Raw genomic sequence first — 19082 nt, 5'->3', positions numbered from 1 at the left:
ACCTTACTCTCCAACATTTAGTCACAAAGTATTTAAGTGTCGGTCATTTAGCCCCACAGTACCTAAGTCTAGATCTTTAGATACAATTAAAGTATCTAAGTGTCGATTATTTAATAAGTTTCAATATACCTATAAGTGTCAATCAATCAGTCACAAAGTACCTAAGCATCGATCATTTAGTTACAAAGTCAATAAGTGTGGATACTTTAGTTACAAATGTAGCGGTAAAAGCCTGCTGTTATTCCTTCCTTTGCTTTTCTTTTTCTTGCCCTTTTTCTTGTCTTTTTTCTTCTCGGTCTTTTTGTCCTTTTCTTTTCTGTCTTTCTTTGGCTTCATCTTCTTTTTCTTTTTGTCTCCCTTTTTGCGAGGTCTCTCGGTGGTGGTGCTGTTACTCGGTTCTTCCAGCACGGTGTCCGGCATCTCGTGACTTTCCAGATTGGTCTGGACTTTCCAGATTGCGCAGCTGCTTCTTGATGCTTCCTCGTCGTCTGCCTCGTGGACTCAGCTCTCGCAGACGTCGTACGTCAGCGTCCTGCAGACCAAGACGCCGGCGACGGTTGCTCTCCAGCAGCTGCCGCTGCAACACGTCGCCAGTGATGCGGCCCCACGCGCCGACGATGTAGCTCTCGATCTGATTGGCGTTGACGCCGCGCACGATGCGGAAGTAGCCGTTCTCACCCCATTCCGGGCCCCAGGAGTTGGCACAGATCTGGTGGCATGTGTGCAAGCAGTGTAATTTATCTTACTGTTACTGTTACTATTCAAAAATTGGTGTTTATATTCTTCTAGAAATAATTACAAGCAGCACACGTTCAGCGCACAAATTCATCGTCGCAAAAGTACGCGAGGGGCTATATAATTATAATTAGCAGTTAATTAGGAGAGCTCATGGGTACCTCTATTTTAGACAGACATGACACCACGTTTGTACACGGATACGCTTAATTAACATATGGTCCGATAGTTCTCCCATCAGCCGAAGCCTTTACAACGTGTGCGTATCCATGTACAACTCTGACGTCAGTGTTGCTGTCCTCTTTCTGGGGAATGTTAGTAAAGATGTATCCTATAATGGAACGGAGCATTTACCTAAATTAGGGAAAATAATATCTAAGCCTTAAGTTGCACCAAGTTTAGGTATACCCAGTCATTAGAAAACACAATTTGCATAACACTAATTTAACCTGAAGCATTTCTCTACACTCACCCAGTATTTGATGATATCTCGCGCTGGAGTTCTTTCGACACCCCAACTGCAAAATATATATATACACACATATATATCAACGAATCAATCAGTCGGTCAGTCAATCCTACCTTCAATCAGTCAGGCACTTGCAACTCTGTCAACACATTCAAAATTAAGTTGTTTACATAGAACTAAATCTGTTATTGTAAAAAACGGCAGCATTCATAGCTACATCGATACATATACAAGCCTTGAGGACAACCTTTTCCAGCTCATGAACATCGTTTTCGGACTCACCCCACTATTCTGACAGAATGGAATGCAGACTTGCGGGCCGCTGGTGGGTCACGTAGTGCCAAGTTAGTGTACTGATACACTCCAGACTTGTACGTGTAGAAATCTTCCTTCACTTCGAATATTGCTTTAGAAAATAAAATTAAATGTTATAACTTCAGATGCACTGGAATGAAAAAAAATTCTTTTTGTGTGTGTTGTTTTTATTGTTTTAGTAAAGACAGCGAGCCCACAAAATAGTGTCAACACGGGCGAGGGACATTGAAAGGGAGGTAACACTTAGTCACAACCACGAATCGTTCACTCGTAGTTGTCTCTCTTTAATAGGCGCGCTCATTGCCGCCCCTTGCTCTCGTCGCTCGGTTACAGTGGGATCTTCAAACCTATTAACTCATACCTTGAAAGCCTTTACGAGGTCTCAAAGAACAGGGAGTAGCCTTGGGTTTAGAGAAGAATGACCGGATAAGGGAGCAATAAAAAGGAAAGACAAAGGAAGCGAACAAAAGAGAACTTCAGTGCTTCGAAAGTACGAGTTTTTGCTGCTTGCATATCAGGAACTGCCTTACAAAGAAAACTTCCAACTCCTTGTGACATCCATTAACTTGTTAATGCTTTCTGGAAGTGAATTCTGAGGAATAAATTAAGTGTCAAACAACAGAAAGGAACTCTTTGTTATGGTTAATGAAGATCTGTCGTGCGTCTATTAGTATTTCAAGTATTAGTATATCAAGCCAACCATTGATAATGATAATACCGACTGTCTATATCTTGGTCTCCAGAGACAGATATAATACTAATAGCATGAGCTTTTATAGCGCAGGGTCCCAGCCAAAGCTCTGAGCATTTCTCCAATAGTTTCAATGACGGAATTACACTAACGATAAATATAGATTTTAAAAAAGTGATTTAAAAAAAACTAGGCACGCATTCGATCGTAGCTGCAAACCGGAGGATGGGAAGATAAGTAAGTGGTTAAGTGACTGGATGGATAGCTCAAGTGTGAATGGGTGCACAGAGAAAAAGAGGAAATTCATGTCTCGGTGCAGATACCTTGAACAGGGACCATTATCCATTATCTCCTTCATGATCTCTCGCTCCTGAAACAAGAACAAACGAGACCTCACATTATGCTTGGTGATGGAGGCGTGCAGACAAATTATTTCTGAAAGAATGATGCATTGCTAATCACGAAAAACTTTTCCCTTCTAAAAATTTTTTTTCCTTTTTTTTTTTTGTTTCTTTTTTTTTACTTCGGAACAGAATGTCTCTTGAATAGAGCCAGAATAAGTTTTTGTTTTGTTGGTACTGTTTTTTTCTGTTTGGACTGAGTTGAACTTGGTGCTCTATGTTTTCCAGATGTGACAATGGGAAAGTAAGAAGATGGATGCATTCTATTATCAGTGTAACAGAAGAAACCAAACAAAAGCTTTCCTGTTCAGATGACACGTGCATTACTCAGAGCTACGCTTTAGTCAGACGGATGTAGGGGAAAGTATGCAAACAGAACGGACGGACGGACGGATAAGACGTGAAAAAAAGGTAACAACAGACGTTAGAACTGTAAGTGGATAGCTTTCTGCTGTCAAGACTACAGCCAGTGGGAGTTGGGACCATTAATTAGACATATTTGTGGACAAACCTCCGAAGTTTGACCTTTTCAGTCCATGATGATGTTTGTAAGAGTGTATATCGAGAGTGGAAGAGCGGTATTATTTACAGATTTCGAGAAATGTAACTAAGCTTTACCAGTCAGAATAAAAAAATTGCACCCTACTATACCTTTAAGACTTGTCACTTAAAGGTCTGAAATCTAAGAAAGTGATTCTCGGAGAGAAAAGATAAGTGGCTCCCACATTTTGTGTTTGAAAAATATTTCTGTCATTTCTCGCCTAAATTGTGCTTCTCTGCTTTAGTTTGTGTATTCGTCTGAACGCCCAACTCCTTCCCAGTCTGGCTGCCAGATGCCTTCGGGTGGAAGCGTAATTAGCATGCGAAACCATTGTCGAGCACAGGTAAGTCAAGTGCATTCTGGGATCTCACTGATGACGTTATGGGGTTATGGCACTCGGCAGACATTCAACATGCTGTAATATCCGTTGACACGAGAATGCGTGAGGGAATGTTGTCGAGATTACACCGATGTAAAAATCCGCATTCTCACCGATATCACATGTAGCCAAGCCATGATAGCAACGGTACGGTAAATTGCGTCTACGCATTTCTGACTTTCTCTGTGCGTGTGTGTGTGTGCGCGATTGCCTCCCTGTATGGATGGCTGGCTGGCTGTGCCCCCAAATGTAACCAGATATATCTAATTTAAATAGACGTTCTTCGAAAAATACAAAACCAAATCGACAGCTTATTAGATGAAGTCTGAAAGTACGAAGAGAAAAAGGTGAACACGCTTACGGCAGACAAAAAAACAAGAAAGTAGAACACAACTGTGTTACCATACAAAAATTGAGATGCTTTTAAAGAAGTTTAGAGAGTGCAACGCTTCAAGACCGAGTACCGTTGGGTTGTAAGTAATAAAACTATTTCATGTCTATGATATTTATGTCCATGCTTGTTTTGTTCAAATGAAGTCAAGTGCTTTCTTGAGGTCTAGCACGAATGTAACTCGGGGGTCAGAGCTATTTCAGGGCTTGAGTGCAGAGACAGACGAACATGTCACAGACGGTGATAGACCAGTATTTCGAGTCATCTTAACCTGTTTGCTTTGTTTGCTGGAATGCAGGCTAAGAATATCCGAGCACTGTGATGTGAGTGACCTGGAAATCCTCCTTTTTGTTGTATTGTAACCGTGTACGAATGGCTAGCATTGGTTTATAGCATGCCTGCAGAGATAATAATAACTGTCACTTCAGTGAACAAAACCTCTCCAACACAGTGTTACGTCACAGTGCAAAAATGGCGTACACGGTTGTGTCCAGACCCCACGAACACTTCTTCACGCGTCTTTATCATAGAACACTGTTGCCACCGCTTTATAACTACAACCCCAAGGGTTTTAAAAAAAAGCGGGGTCTGGACTTCTTAGAAGCAAAGACGTTTGTCCTCGAGCTCCCCATGTTGCTCCCAGAGCAAATACTAACCCTCTTTCCATCACTACCGCCACTTAGGAAAAATAAAGGCGCGTTTAGCAGTTGTTGTCTTGAATGTGCGCATTTCTCCCAAAGAAGTTTGAAATTGAAAAATAACTTCTAGACATGTTCACAGTTAAAGAAACCACTGTAAAGAGCAAGAGAAGGGGGACGGAGGCCGAAGGAACTAACCAGTGGTCGTATCTGTAGGGTGGCGAGGCTTTGTAGCGCTTCTCGAGTTTGTACTGGATACCACTGGGGCAGTCTCCCCCTCTTTGCCTCGCGCCGATCTGACACTCGCCTTGCACACTCGTCGAACCACTCAGGTACGGGTAGCATGCTTCTGTCACTACCCTGGGTACAAAGAAAATGAACACAGCAGCGACGATGATGGTAGCTCTTGTATTTGGTATTGTTGGTGTGGATGTTGAGGTAGAGGGAAATAAGAACACCATGAAAATAAGTGAGGAAGAAGCGAAACTAATTAAGTGTTGTTGCATGCAATGAAGTTATTGCTGAACAAAAATTAGATGCATTTGTACAGGTGTACTTATTCTATATACCCGTTTATGTCCCGCAGTTATATGTAAGAGTTGATGTATACCCGTGTCGCCGGAGGTACCACCAGGCTCTGTCCACGTGTCCACCAGTGCATCCATCCTGATGATTTGTGTCGCAGCTCAGCATGTGTTGGGCGGAAAGAACTTCGACGATGGCGCCCTCTGACTCGATGGACAGTCGATCAGATGCCACAGCTAAAGGTCCAACACAGATCACAAGCTTCAGTCAAAAAGCCAAGGTGCCAAGCAACTTTTCACAAAGTAACTCATGTCAAGATATGACTATGTCTACGTTTTACTCCATGCGACACGGGGAAAGCCCACCTCCAGCGAACTGCTGACACCAGGAACAAACGGCAGAACAATGGAATGAGTGTGAGTATAAAGCTCAACGGTTTCTCTCACCTACAGTAGAGAAGGCCCACGAAGAGGCACAGTTGCCCTGGTCACTGATGGGCGCGATCAGGCCGGGCCATCGGACACGCGCGTCGAACCTTTCTGGAAGTACCTCCTCTTGGCGCACGCGCAGTGGCGTCATCTCCAGGACATCCTGCTCCAGAGGGTAAGTACCCAGGCGGTATCTGATGCCTTCGTCCAGGGTGAGTCCCCACAGGAAGGAGTAGTTGCTCGACCTCCATCTGTGATCATTGACGAAACATTCTTAAATGTGGAATTCGTGATCACGATTCTGATTTCTTTGAGTGAACGGTTATGTTTGAAGGTTTGGAAATCAAGAATGAATGTTGATTGGGAGTGAAGTGTCATTTGGAGAAACAGCATCTGGCAGAATTTTTTCTCTGCCAAAAGTAAGGGAAGTAACTCACGTGTAGGGGCCGTCGTTGACAGCGGTGATGAGTTCCGGTCGCACGAGGCACACGTCGTTGCTGCAGCGCCAGTCGTACCGCGACCCTACCTCCACGCACGTGCTGCATGACACACGAAGCAGAATGAGGTCGTGCTCTCCTACTTGTGACCTCGAGGAGCTAGCAACCGTGACGTCACTTCCGCAGCGTTCGCAAGGGAAGCAGCGTCTTGTTTACAACTTAAAAACTACAATGTCTGTCTATTTGTAGTCGAAGCAAACGGCTTTCCTTCTCCATTTGTGACCTATCTTGAGTAGCGAAATGAAGTGCTGTAGATCGCACTTTTTTTAGGGCTCAGCCTTTGTGAGGACAGTCCACATATCTTCGAGTTTTATGGTTTACCTTCCCCAATCCTTCTGGGGGGCTGAGGTGCCCCCATTCAATAGGTTCATCACCAGGAAAAAAGTATGCTGCTCCACATGGGTTTCGAATCGTCAGGTCTGTGCGTCTCCAATCTCTGGCGCCGTATTCTACGACTCAGTCATTAGCTTTTCCTTACTCATTCACCCCAAGCCGCTCAAAATGAGAAAAATAACTCCATTATTGAGTGCTCAACATTTTGTTCTTACGAATGATCAATAAGGTCTTACCACTCATTGCAGTTCTCTTTGATCTTGGCGCCAGGCCGGTAGCCTCTGTTCTGGTGCACGCACGCCTGCACAATCTCTGTTACAAAAGACAGAACATTCATGATACATGGGGTCACAATACCTTTTCTGTAAAAATATAGGACAAAAAGATTATGATGCATTGAATCAAAGAAAAAAAATATTGGTTACTAATTCATTTGTATCGATAACAATTGGTATGGTAGGTATCGTCTTCGTGGTCATTAAAAGCAAAAAGGATGAAAGTCATCAAAATCGATTTTCAGACTGTAAGCAAATTTGTCATCAGAAAAAGGAATTAGATGAGAAGGGGAACGATGATAACCCTGATGACGTCACTACCTCCTTCAAACAGGTAAAACTGTTTGCCTTTAACACAGAAACATTGCCAGACTACGATGAACCATCTTTTAAACAGCAGCTCGCGGGGCCTGATGGCTGCAAAGAGGAGTTAAACACAGGTAAGTGCGTGATGCAGACGACGCACCGGGGGTTGCCGAGATGACAGTTGGTCACGTGCGTTGGGGCTAACGATCTTCGTGCAAATAAATCTGCCAGCTGAGTGATTCACGGGAGAGATAACCATGTGCAGATGTACTTCAGAAATATCGTTTTGTGTGGGTTTTTTTTTTTTCTTCTGCGGTGAATTTTTTGTTTGTTTGTTTTTTTGTTTGTTTTTTGTTTGTTTGTTTTTTCGTTTGTTTGTTATTTGTTTTTGCTTTTGGGGTTGGTTTTTTTGTTGGTTTTTTTGTTGTTTTGGGGTTTGTTTGTTTTTATTTTGTTGTTGGGTGACTTTACACGTTCTATCGCTACATTGCTTGGGACCAAGAAGGCAGATGAGTGCGGACCAAATAAGATTCAAGAGTGAGTATCCCCAGAGTAACTAACACCTACTAACAAATCAACACCTAATTTTTTCTCATTGTGCATGTTGTGTTTTAATCACATTGAAGGGCACTCGTGGAATATTTAAGCAGATCAATCTGAGTGCATATGCACATTACAATAAGTCACAAAGAAAGGGTATTCTTTAAAGGGTATTTTTATGGGGCTGAGGTATAGGGGGACTGTGTGTGTTACTGGTTACTGTGTTTGCTGGTTCATGCACTCTGTCTACCCATATGTAATTTGCAAAGCACACTTTTTTCTTATGTATTGTAGTGGTTCCCCCTCCTCCCCTTCCCCTGCCCACCTTAAAATGCACCGAAGCCCTAGTCAATACAGTTTAAAATTCACACGCACGCACGCACTTTCATTCCCAATTGACTTTTCCCCTCTCGGTCACCCTGACACGTCCCGCGATAAGGTAGATCAAAGCAATAAAAGGTTGTTCGTCTTTTCCAGGTTACTTCCAGGTCATGACCACAAGTTGACCTTTCTCACGCTTTCTTGGGTTACACCTCCCGACATCACCCTGTGCGTGCGGGGGTGGAGTTCTCTGTCTGTGACTTCATTCCCTATCTACATGTGTGTTAGTGCTAGCATCTCTCTCCCGTTCTTTTCTCTTTCTCTCTCGCTCACTCCCTCACACGTGTGTACGGTTGTATGTGTGTAATACAAGCACGCATGCACGCATTTCCAGTAACCTGAGAACTTTGAATGAGCAAAGTAGAGGGTAAATGTTAAATTTTAGGGTTTGGTGTGTGTGTGAGAGAGAGAGACTGTGTTAAAAGTATTAATATTCTTACATTTATTGAAAATTTTTTTATATAATTGTGGTTTTTAATTAAACTAAGATTTACTTATTTAGGATTTGATTTTAAAATGGAGCACGTGACACCATTGCTTTGACATGGGTTCGTCATGTTGTGCTGCAGAGCAACAGTAGCAGCTGTTACACATCAAAACTCTTTATCTACTTGCCTGCTCACACCATAATTCAAAATAAAACACGTTTAACATTTGAATAAAACTGTTGTGCTTATCCTTTGTTGAGCTTGGGGCAAACACTTGAAGGAAACAAAGTCTGTTGAACCTCAATGTCCTTCTCCAAGCTTTGCAAAGAAAAGGTTCCCACTGCATTCTCGCCACACAAGTGAGAGTCGCGGACCCCTGGCTCACCATAAAAGCATTAGTGAGCAAGAAATGGTTGTGCCTTTAGGGGCTTGTCACTCGCGGAACCACTTTTGAACGGTTTTTTAATCGTTGGTCATGGTCCTCTCCCCCTTTCTCTCCATACCTCCGTTGTGTGTGTACTTCATGCGCTCTACATGTTCCCACCAGGTGTATCGTGTTCTGCTTCTCAGCAAACTGCAGTAATGCACGATAACCTGTGAGCGATTATGCCCACCGTCAGCCATTACCGTTCATTATATCCTGCACTTGTCGAGTATAATGTTTGCATACATCACACGACAACTTTTTAAAATAACGACACCATGCTGAGCATGAACAAAAACAAAGTCTGTCGCTGGGGTTTAAAAGGTCTACAAGTGTACATGTGGCACCTGTCTATAAGGCCGGGTACTTTACTCTGATCTAGCCTTATATGCTGTCTCGGCGGGGAAAAATTAACCCTCCCTCTTCCTCCCGGACTGTTAGTGAATAAGACCCTCTACGTCCTCAGCAACAGGTCAGCGTTAAGTGACCTTACAAGTCTCCATGGATACGTGTGGTTACAGCTCTCCATTGACTGTAGCCTTGACATGTTATCCATGTAAATTCCTGCTGTCAGGTTGTATACCTCTGCGAATAGTGATGGTAGTAGCCACATTGTTTATTTCTTCACTCATTGGCCTCGAGAAAGGATCGAGAGGCTTACAAAAGGTAACGGTTTTCGCTGGCATGTGAATGTTTAAAGTACTTGAGACTGATTTATTGGAGTACACTCTCTACAAATTGTGGACCCTTACACCGTTTGCTTGCTAGATGTACCGTGAAATACACTTTGCTTGCTGTTTGCCGGATTCGAATCTTATTGCTTGTGTTTCTTTGTTGTGTACTAAACTGTCCATTTGTTAGTAGTCATGTGTGCACGGTGCATGAGACCTGCCTCCTCACGGGGAAATGCTCTCTACAGAATCTGTTGTTGTTGTAAAATGTTGCTCACTGATGGGCTTTAAACCTGGAAACATCGATAACTACAAGAAGATCCAAATGGAAGATTTAGCCATAGAATCGTTGCAACACCATGTTCCCTGTAAGATGCTGACCTCCTCTTATGACATCAGCCCTCCATGTGTAAGAGACAGAAGAGGGGTCTTTACTTGTCTCTCTTCTCGGTGATAACACTTACAGCCTTGAACTCGCTTTGTTGGGGAAGAACAGTGGATGTTTCTATTTTTAAATCATCCGACAGATAAGAGGATGGCAATACACGACGACCTAAGACAAACCTTACTTCAGGCCAGGATGACATCCCTCGCCAAGATGCATTTCAGAACCAGATTCTTTTCCACGCATAACTTTCGGCGAGAGAGTTCAATTCCTGATTTTACTTTTGTAAGTTGGGTGACCCGTCACTACGCCGTCCTTCTTTGCTTTTTAACGCGGGATCAGACCCTAACCCTAGGTCTGCAATTCTTCATCAGACGTGTGCAACTTTCTCGTACAGACTGACAATCTTTTCTTAGTGTTAAATTCCAGCAACACTTCGCAATCATTTCGTAACATCCCTCAAAACTGTCCTTCGTTTCTCTTTTTCTGCTGTACAAGCAAAACTGGCTTTCAGTTGTTATCAGGAGTGGCTGAAGGACTCTAGTTTTATTGATGTGACGAATCTTAAGGATTGCAACATTAGCTAGCTAAATCGTGACATCGGATTATTTAGTATCAAATAATTTTACCCTCTTGGATGTCACGATTTTTCCTACTGTCGAGTAGGGTATCCTTGCCACGACCTATCCTGAATGAGGTTCCGCGAATGTTCCTACGCAGTGCTTGTATCAAATATAGTTCCCCTGAGGTCACGACTAGCTAGTACTGTTGGTGATCCTCCCCACCCCTAGTCCCCCAAGGTATTTTCCACAGGTTTGTATAAAGGTCACTGTCTTCTGTTCATGCGATTATCTCTCATAAAAAGAAAGTCGGCAAGATCGACCTGCAACGAACGGGAACTTGTTCCGGTTCACACACATCTGTACTTTGTTTCTTCCTTCCGCATTCAGGAAGCGTTTCCCACTCTGTCACATCATCTGTCATAGCCTGAAGTTTATTTCTCCACAAGCTGACCTCTTCCTCCTGCATAAAGGTCATGCACCGATGTTTCCCGCCGGCGAAGGGTTGTATACTAGATGGATAATAGGCGCCAGGGGAGGTTGGTGTTCTCAACGCTGACCGGAAGTAGCTCAGCCCCATAGCTTATCTCTAGTGCTTCCGGTTAAGTCATTCAAACTTCTAGATAATCTCCGGTAGCAGTGGGTGTTCCCAAAACTGGTTACAAATTACAGCAGAAATACGAGAAATATGTTTTCGCTGGAGACAGAGAACATACAAAATAATTAGCAGTCACGTGATGAAGTACAGTTATCTGAATGAACGTGTCACCTGACTAAGGTGAGGTGAACGTGACACGTGACTGGTTCCAGTGACTGTCACACATAATTAGAAGCTGGTGACTGTGGTATGTCATTATCTGGTTAGTGAGAGTGGCATGCATCAGCTTGCGGGTAGCATACCCGAGCCAGGTTTTGTCGGCCACACACGGCGGTTACCGCGGTGAACGAGACGGTGCGAGATTCTCGTCACCACATGCTGTAATACAGCCCACAGCCGCCACGCCTCGGTCTGGCTTCATTCGTCATCTTTTTTCTTTTTTTAAATTCTGGCAGACTGACATTTTCTTGGGGTTAACATTCCTGCACATCTTCAACCAGACCAGCATAACTAGTTCTCGCTTTTCTCGCGTTCACACAGGAGAGAGAGAGAACGCACAGATGTGATTTTCACTGCACAGATGAGTACATTCATTGGAGTTTTATTAAAATCGTCTTGCCTTCAGAGCCAACCAGCGGTCATGTCAGCAGTTGACACTGGCAGACGTGTTTCTGGTTTTCTTCCTCCTTCCCATCATCATCTTCAGCTTTATATGGTCGATCTTCGTCTGACTCCTTACTCATCTGTCTTCAAAAACTCCTTCTGTCTGTCCGTGCGTGCTTCATTCTTATTTGTCTTTTTTTTTATTTTATTTTTTTTATTTCGTTTCTTGATTTGTTCTTTCTTGTTTGTTTTTATTTTGTTCCTTGTTTTGTTTTTTTTTGTTTGTTTTTATTTCGTTCGTTGTTTTGTTTGTTCTTGTTTGTTTTTATTTCGTTCCTTGCTTTGTTTTTTCTTGTTTGTTTTTATTTCGTTTTTTTTGTTTTGTTCTTCCTTATTTGTTTTTCTTTCGTTCCTTGCTTTGTTCTTTTTTGTTTGTTTTCATTTCGTTCATTTTTTTTTTTTCGTTCTTTCTTGTTTGTTTTATTTCGAGCCTTTTCTTTCTTGTTTAATTTCGTTGTTTTTTTGAGGGGGGGTCTTTCCTTAAGTTCTTTTGTCTTTCTTTCTTCTTACTTTCTTCCCCCCCTCCCACCTCCCGCGTCTGCCCCATATGCAGTCCTTCAGTTTCGGTTTCACAGAAAGCAAGTGCAGGAAGAGAACACTGGATGAATATGGAGAAGACGCCCGCCGTAGGGCGAGAAGCACACGCCTCGTCTTGAGACCAGCACCAGACCTTCATGGCGCCCTGCTCGCTTTCTCGAGGCTCGTGACGTGTACGAGACCTGCATTTAGCGCGTGGATAGTAAAGGGCACGGCAACATGGAAACAATGGCAGGAAGTCTCGATGACTGGCAAGTGCCAGCTGTATGCGGGGGCCTCTTTCGTGGAGTGCAGCCAACAACAAAAAAAAGACAGAATAAATGAATTACAATCTGTTGTTGTTTTTTTCATCTTTGCTATTTGAAAAGATTACTAAAAACACTTGAAGACGACATTCTTCAGATTAATTTTCACCAGTTTATTGACTAAAAAATGTAAGTGAGGACCTTCAAAGGTTTGACACAAACAGTCATGTTGTGTGTGTACAAAGAAGACCTGTAAATACCTGCTATTTCGACTTTACTGTTAGGACGGGCTATGACCAGTTAGGGCTGGCTGTGACCAGTTATTTAAATTTCCTACAATGCAGAAGCTGGCATTTACAGTTTGTTTGTCTTTTCTCTCTTTTCCTTCTAAACAACGCGAACCTTTGAAACTGGTTTGGTCCGTGTGAAGACCCATCCCACCAACCTGCTTCTGATTATGTCATCTGTAATTAGGTAATTACTTCAGCGCTCGCGCCTACTTTCTTATTAATCTACTTCACACTTTCCGTGTGTAACACATGTTGCATACATCGTCTGCTCCACCCTGTTTGTGGTTTCGCTAACTGATGTAATTGGCAACACCACAGGTCTTCCATCTGAGTTATCTGTCCAAGGGTGTCTCCCTTCCTGATTCCCTGTACTGGCATTAATGGGAAAGAAAGGGATAAATCATTTTGAATATTTAAATTTAATGAATAAACCATGGATCAATTTCAAGGGGCTGAAAACTAAAACATATTATTAACTGTGACATATGTAAAAGTGCAAACTCGGCGGACATACGAACTATCCTTATGCGCGAAGACATCCGAGCTTGAGGACAACTTTGTTTGTAACTCGATCGTTCGTAAGTCGGGGACTACCTGTATCGTACTAGCTACCCCAAACCAAAAGCTCAAAAGGAAGAAGGTGCGTGTAAATATAAGCAGGCAGGACATTAGACTAAGCAGAGAGAGAATACAGGATAGTCTGATTGGTGGGTGAGAACTTCATTAGTTCACATGTCCTTTTTTTTTCTTTCCCTCCACACTTCTATTCTCCACTCTGCAAACAAGCCTGGTTTTCGGCATACCTTCGCACATAATAACAATCTTTACCAAATGTTGCGTGCCTAGCTGCTGTCTGCCAAGATGGCGGAACCCAAGCGTCAGTGAGGACAAGCCAGGCATACTCGACCCGACCGCCTGAAGTAGAACCACCTGCTCCTTTCCGCATCTGTAGCTACAGACGGCAACGACTGCTTCTGCTGTTTGGAAACACACCAGTAGTTCTACTACCCGCATTCCACCCCACCTCCCAATCACTCTTTCCCCAGCAGAGATTGTGCTTGTTTATTGTTTACATCAGCAATACAGATATCTCTTATCGTCTTAGTTTCTGTAATTTATCTAGTTTCTCCCAACTTCTTTAATCTTTTATTATTTGTTGCTATCAAAAGGAATGAAAAAATGTGTACTTATCACGTGACTTCTGATCATCCGCGAAAAGTATAATTTTACCCGTGATTCCCCACCCCTAACACGGTTTAATTTCGAGTACTCTTATTCCACCAGATATCCGCACCTTCTCTGATCATGATGACGAGGGCCTGTGTCTACCCGACACCCCGTTACACGTAGTTTCAAGGGTTATACCCGAGGTTGTTTCTGTAAACTGTTTTTCTAATGTTGTGGTCGTAGTGATTGTTACGAGAGAGGCTACGATTCTTTGTATGTAAACTTTTTTTCTTATTATTGTTTGAGATTCCTCAGGCTTTGTAGAAGGGATTATCTCAACTCATGTTCTGGAATCTCGTCCAAGATTTTCATAACATCTCTAAAGTTTCCCAAAAATGACTTTGCGTCCTCTTTTCTCAGACCTTGCTTCCCGACAATAATTTCCGTTGTTAAAAAAAAAAACTGTTTTAAAAAAAATGAATTTCAAAACGCGGCTTACTTCCGTGACGTCACCACAACGCGCACATGTCACGTGCAGGCAGTGAGCGCGACTGCGATTAACGGCTGGCGGTCGATTCTCGCTGTGTCAGCAAAAGACCGATCGACTCCGGTACCTGTCGCAGGTGAACGAACGGGATTTCAATGCACGGCAGTCGACCCGACACAGGTCATTGCACACTTTCATCATCACCCTGGCGATAGCCGCGCTGCGGGGTCCAAAAGGAGGCTCAGTGCAGGCTGACAATGGGCCCTGATTTAGGGCTCTCTACATCGCCTTATCATCACTTTGATAAAAAGTGGTCTCGACTCTACTATGCCTGCTTCTAAGGCCACTTTACTAATGCAAGATGAGTAAAGGTATCATCATTCTGATTACAGGCGGACTGTGTGTAAGTTTGGGGAGCATCTGTCGAATATTCCAGTTTCCCTTGGATTCCTTCACATTGCGTAGCTTGTGAAGAACAAAGAATTTGGCAACGAATCGACCGATTCAAGTCTACAGACACTTACATGAAGGCTGTAAAGTACAGGTACTCTTCGATGGTAAAGGACAGAAACACGGGAAGGCATATCAGGAGGAAAGGGTAATAAAATACAGACTGCCAGATACACGAACAAATGGAGGTATAGATAACAGAATAATACAGATAAATGCAGCCACAAACCATCAAAAGTTATAAATGGATAATGATGTAGGTAAGAAGGAAAGAATCACGAAAAGAAAGAAAGAGGCTGAACGGTCGACAAAGAAGTACCTATCAAGTAGCTAACCCAGCACCGTGACTCTCCTCCCCACTTCTCCACCGCAAGTAGATAACCCTCCCCGTAATTAAAGTATCCATCTCCAAAATTAATACTGCGTGGAGAAAATTCTTTTCTTTAAAAAAGTGGGTTAATTGGGAGGCAAGGACTGGAGCTGATAACTGCTAGCGAGGGGCTTGTTTATGATGCGTGACCGCACAGCTTCCCATAACCTTGCGCGTGCTCGTGCTGCCCGTCGGACTGTGACGTCATCAGCAGGAAGTAAGCCAGAGAGAGGGAGCAGGGAAAGTTCACATCCTCACAAACCTTTATCTCTCCAAGTGGTTATAGGCTATAATACAGGATCGTGTTACAATCTCAGCTGTAAAGATGTTCAAGGGTTTGTCAGCCGCCTACCTACTCCTCTCCAGTCTAACACAGAAACTCATCAACATCCGGGTTCTAGGCGAAAGATGCGGGAGATGGACAAGGGATGGACAATGGTGAAACAGAGAAACACACGTGAGTGTGTCAGCTTGTCTAAGATTAGACTTCAGTTCGAACTTTCTGAAGGGTGAGCTACTTAAAGAATGGGATTAAAATAACAGTAAAAATAACAGATCGGGAGATAAAAACAGTTTTATATCGACAGACAGGCCTACAGAGAAAGTACTATAGACAAATGATATGAACACTGTTACAAATAAACAACTGACTAAACAGGTAAATAGTATAGACAGGAACAAATCTCTAGTAAACAAATTAGAACAGTTTACTGTATACATGACAGGACCATAGTCAAACAAGGCATATTCCCGTCTACTCCCGTTCAGATGGGAAGGTATTAGACATACATGTACAAACACTTTTCGGCTTTGTTCTTCTATTCTGCACTTTACAATAGATGATTCAGAGGAAGATTTAAATCCTTGATGAATGAAATAACAGTAAATTTATTTCTTTTGCAATTCAAGTACGACAAATGTGTGCCTGTCCCATGATTCCATTCTATGGACAACACTGGCATACGTGTTCAGATGGGACGAGCTATAGATATACAAAAGTTTTATAGACGACGACAACTTGTGAGAGAAACTGATAAAAGGATAATTAATAGATAGATAAGCACATAGTACAGACAGAAAATATTATAAACAAACTATATCAAACATATATCTCTAAACATAAAATTATAAGTATATAAACAAAACCATACAACACTAAAAAGTCGAAGCAACTGTTCCCACCCCAGATGGCACTCACCTGGAGGCCGGGTAGGCCGTGTGAGAGCGCGGGGGAGGCAGGGTGGTGGTGGGCGGGTCGCGTGCGACGCCGTGGCAGTGGCCCCAGTAGTCGGGGCAGCAGTCGTAGGCGGTGGCGTTGCAGAAGATGTCGCAGTAGCACTCCGTCCCCAGGATGGGCACCGCGCAGTAGTCGTTCCTGCCGACACAGCAGTCCTGTCCGCGGGGGCGCCGCGAGCACCAGGGCCCCGCTAGATCCGGCCCCCACTGCAGGAAATAGAAGGCCCAGCTTCCGGGCAGCCATATTGTCAAACACAGGACCGGAAGTGCCGACCGCGCTAGGGTTCGAAGGCACCCCATGGCTTGGTCAGGAGCGCTCCGGACCTGCGGCCACAAACACGAGCCCCAAGCAAGAGCACGTGTACCTTGAGCACCTACAAAGACTGCAGTTTTTCAGGGTCCTCGACTTTTTTCTTCTTTAAAAAAGGAACAAAAACCAACAAACTGTATGTCTTCTCGATGGAGTGTATTCTCCTTTGTTCAGCCTTTCCCTTGTTCAGAGTAGAGCCTGTGCACGTCTGCTGACAGCGCCGGAAGTGCGTAGACACTCACGAGCTCTTAGCCTCTGCCGACAGGTGGCAGTCTGTCATCGTCTGAGAAAGATGCATAAAGACCGGTGTGTAATGATGATGGCGTTTCTACAACATGCACTTAAAAAACACAAACTCTAATAAAAAAGTCTTGGAAAGATTCATTCTGCGAAACATTTAATATTATGGGAAGGTGGGCGGAGCACGTGTATCAGACAAAAAAATATCAGATTCGGTCTTTACTTCAGTATTTCTGTGTGCGCGTCACAAAAAAAGAACTTTGCGAACCACAGATTCCCGTCTGTTGTTGTTGTTTTTGTTTTGTTTTTTTTAATTTTAAGTATGGCAAACAATATCTTTTTCATGCAATTATCTGGTGGGACTGCAAAGAAAGCACAGTTCTCCTCCTTACAGTTTGAAATCATTCAAACCAGTTTCGATTTTCAGGTCACATCATTCGCCTTTCTTTGTCAACATTCTCCCATAAGCACGACAGATGAAATATTTTCGATATACACGGAGGGAGGTCATAAAATTTCTTCTTATCTGAGGGTCGACTGCATGACAAGCTGCTGTAGGTGAGTTAGTGCATGTTCAAAGAGACTATCGTTCATCAACTCACAGCCTGTTGACCTTTGCACTAAATCACATCTCGTACAGCTTTGCTGTTAAACTCTTCTCGATACAGACACGGTATGTTCTGATGACAACATTGACAATAATGATGAGGATAAACAAATGTAAGGTGATGTGACGACAGTAAGAGATGTGGCCGAGGAAGAAAGGGAAAGAGTATGACTCCTTCTTGAAAGCGATCTGGTACAGTCAGGATTTGTTTGTTTGTTTGTTTGTTTGTTGTTGCTGTTTTTGTTCTTTTTTTCTGTTTGTTTGTTTTTTGTTTTGTTTTGTTTTTTTTTGGTTTTTTTTGGGGTTTTTTTTAGCAACAGTCTTAAGTTTTGCAGAAAGTTATCATCCTGTAGCTGCCACCAGCCTATTGACGAGACTGTGTCGAGTCACACCACAAAGGAGAGAGTAATGAACGACCAACACCAGCAGCTTCGGCGAGATGTTTTTTTACGACATTTGCGTCATCTTTTGCGAATCCGCATACACTTCCGCTGGCAGCATTTTTTCTCGCGCACAGCTGTCAGGTGGTCTGTTCCCTAGACTTGTCAGGTGGACTGTTCCCTGGACAAGATGTGTCAAGAGCTGCGAGGTGCGGAACAGGGAGGTTCGTTGATAGGTATCTGTTCTCCTGTCTCAGTCAAGCAATCATTTAAGTGCTTGCTGTATTTTGACTTGCCTTGCCCTTTAAGGACAATCTGCACCAGCACATTATGAACAGAAGCCATGATTCTGCGCTAACCTAACCTTTCACTCTAGCTGGTGCTGCTCAAGGGATGAATAAATGAGTGACCTTACCGCTAGAGCCCCAGAACGATCCTGTCAAAACCAAATTCCACAATAAAAACACTTAGCATCAAAATCCTTGCGACGGAAGGCAACTGATTAGTTATCGGTAAATCGTGGAACAAGTCTCAACAGTTCGTGTTCGTCCACCTTCCTTCACATCAATCTCATTTTCACTTTCTTTAGTTCCTTCAATCCTCACTTTGCCTTTCTCCTCTTTGTGTATGTGTATGTGCGTGCTCGTGTGCGTGTATGTCTCTGTTTGTGTGTGTGATTATTTCTAGCCGCAAGTGGCTAGTGTCTTTTCAGCCCCTCCGTCATCAATATTCCCCGGGTTCCTCACGAGAAGGGAATTTTTGGGGCCAATTGTCGTTGGACAGTGAAAGTTCGACCCAAGGAGACCGTTCTCTATACTAATCAAATAAACTCGGCTTCTTCCTTCGCACTTCTCGCCAGTCTCAGAGGGAGATGCGAGATTCGCTTTGCTGACAACAAACGACAATTCTAATTACGATATTGAGCGGCCATGTTCACTGGAGGTCGGGCTGACTTGACCCACGCATTCCACACACGAGGATGCACGTGCATAATGCACCACACACCACAGTGCGACGTGACAGCAGGCATGCCTCCTAAATGTATGAGATTCTGTTTGTTTGTTTTTTAATGGAGAAAGAGCAGTGAGTATTGTTCACTGTGTTTATCACACCAGCGACTCGGTTTAACAGCAAACATTAAGATTTCCCCAATCATACAATGCAAAGGGTTTTTGGACTGCTAGTTAAA

General features: G+C 43.3%; 1 protein-coding gene across 1 annotated transcript; it reads right to left on the bottom strand.

Annotated features, from left to right (window-relative positions):
- Positions 1-346: 346 nt before the first annotated feature.
- On the bottom strand, positions 347-16734 carry LOC112573760 (uncharacterized peptidase C1-like protein F26E4.3). The gene is made up of 12 exons (XM_025254349.1): positions 16319-16734; positions 12878-13017; positions 6940-6966; positions 6580-6655; positions 5951-6052; positions 5532-5764; positions 5171-5321; positions 4759-4920; positions 2534-2553; positions 1487-1610; positions 1208-1253; positions 347-709 (listed from the first exon to the last, which is right to left on the bottom strand). Exons 1-12 carry the CDS (start codon positions 16654-16656, stop codon positions 389-391), a joined length of 1740 nt encoding a protein of 579 aa, XP_025110134.1. The 5' UTR covers positions 16657-16734; the 3' UTR covers positions 347-388.
- Positions 16735-19082: the final 2348 nt, after the last annotated feature.

Source organism: Pomacea canaliculata, linkage group LG10 (assembly GCF_003073045.1).
Source record: "Pomacea canaliculata isolate SZHN2017 linkage group LG10, ASM307304v1, whole genome shotgun sequence".
NCBI classification, from domain to species: Eukaryota; Metazoa; Mollusca; class Gastropoda; order Architaenioglossa; family Ampullariidae; genus Pomacea; species Pomacea canaliculata.
Note: the sequence above shows the minus strand (reverse complement) of the source record. Positions and strands in the feature narration are given on the sequence as shown.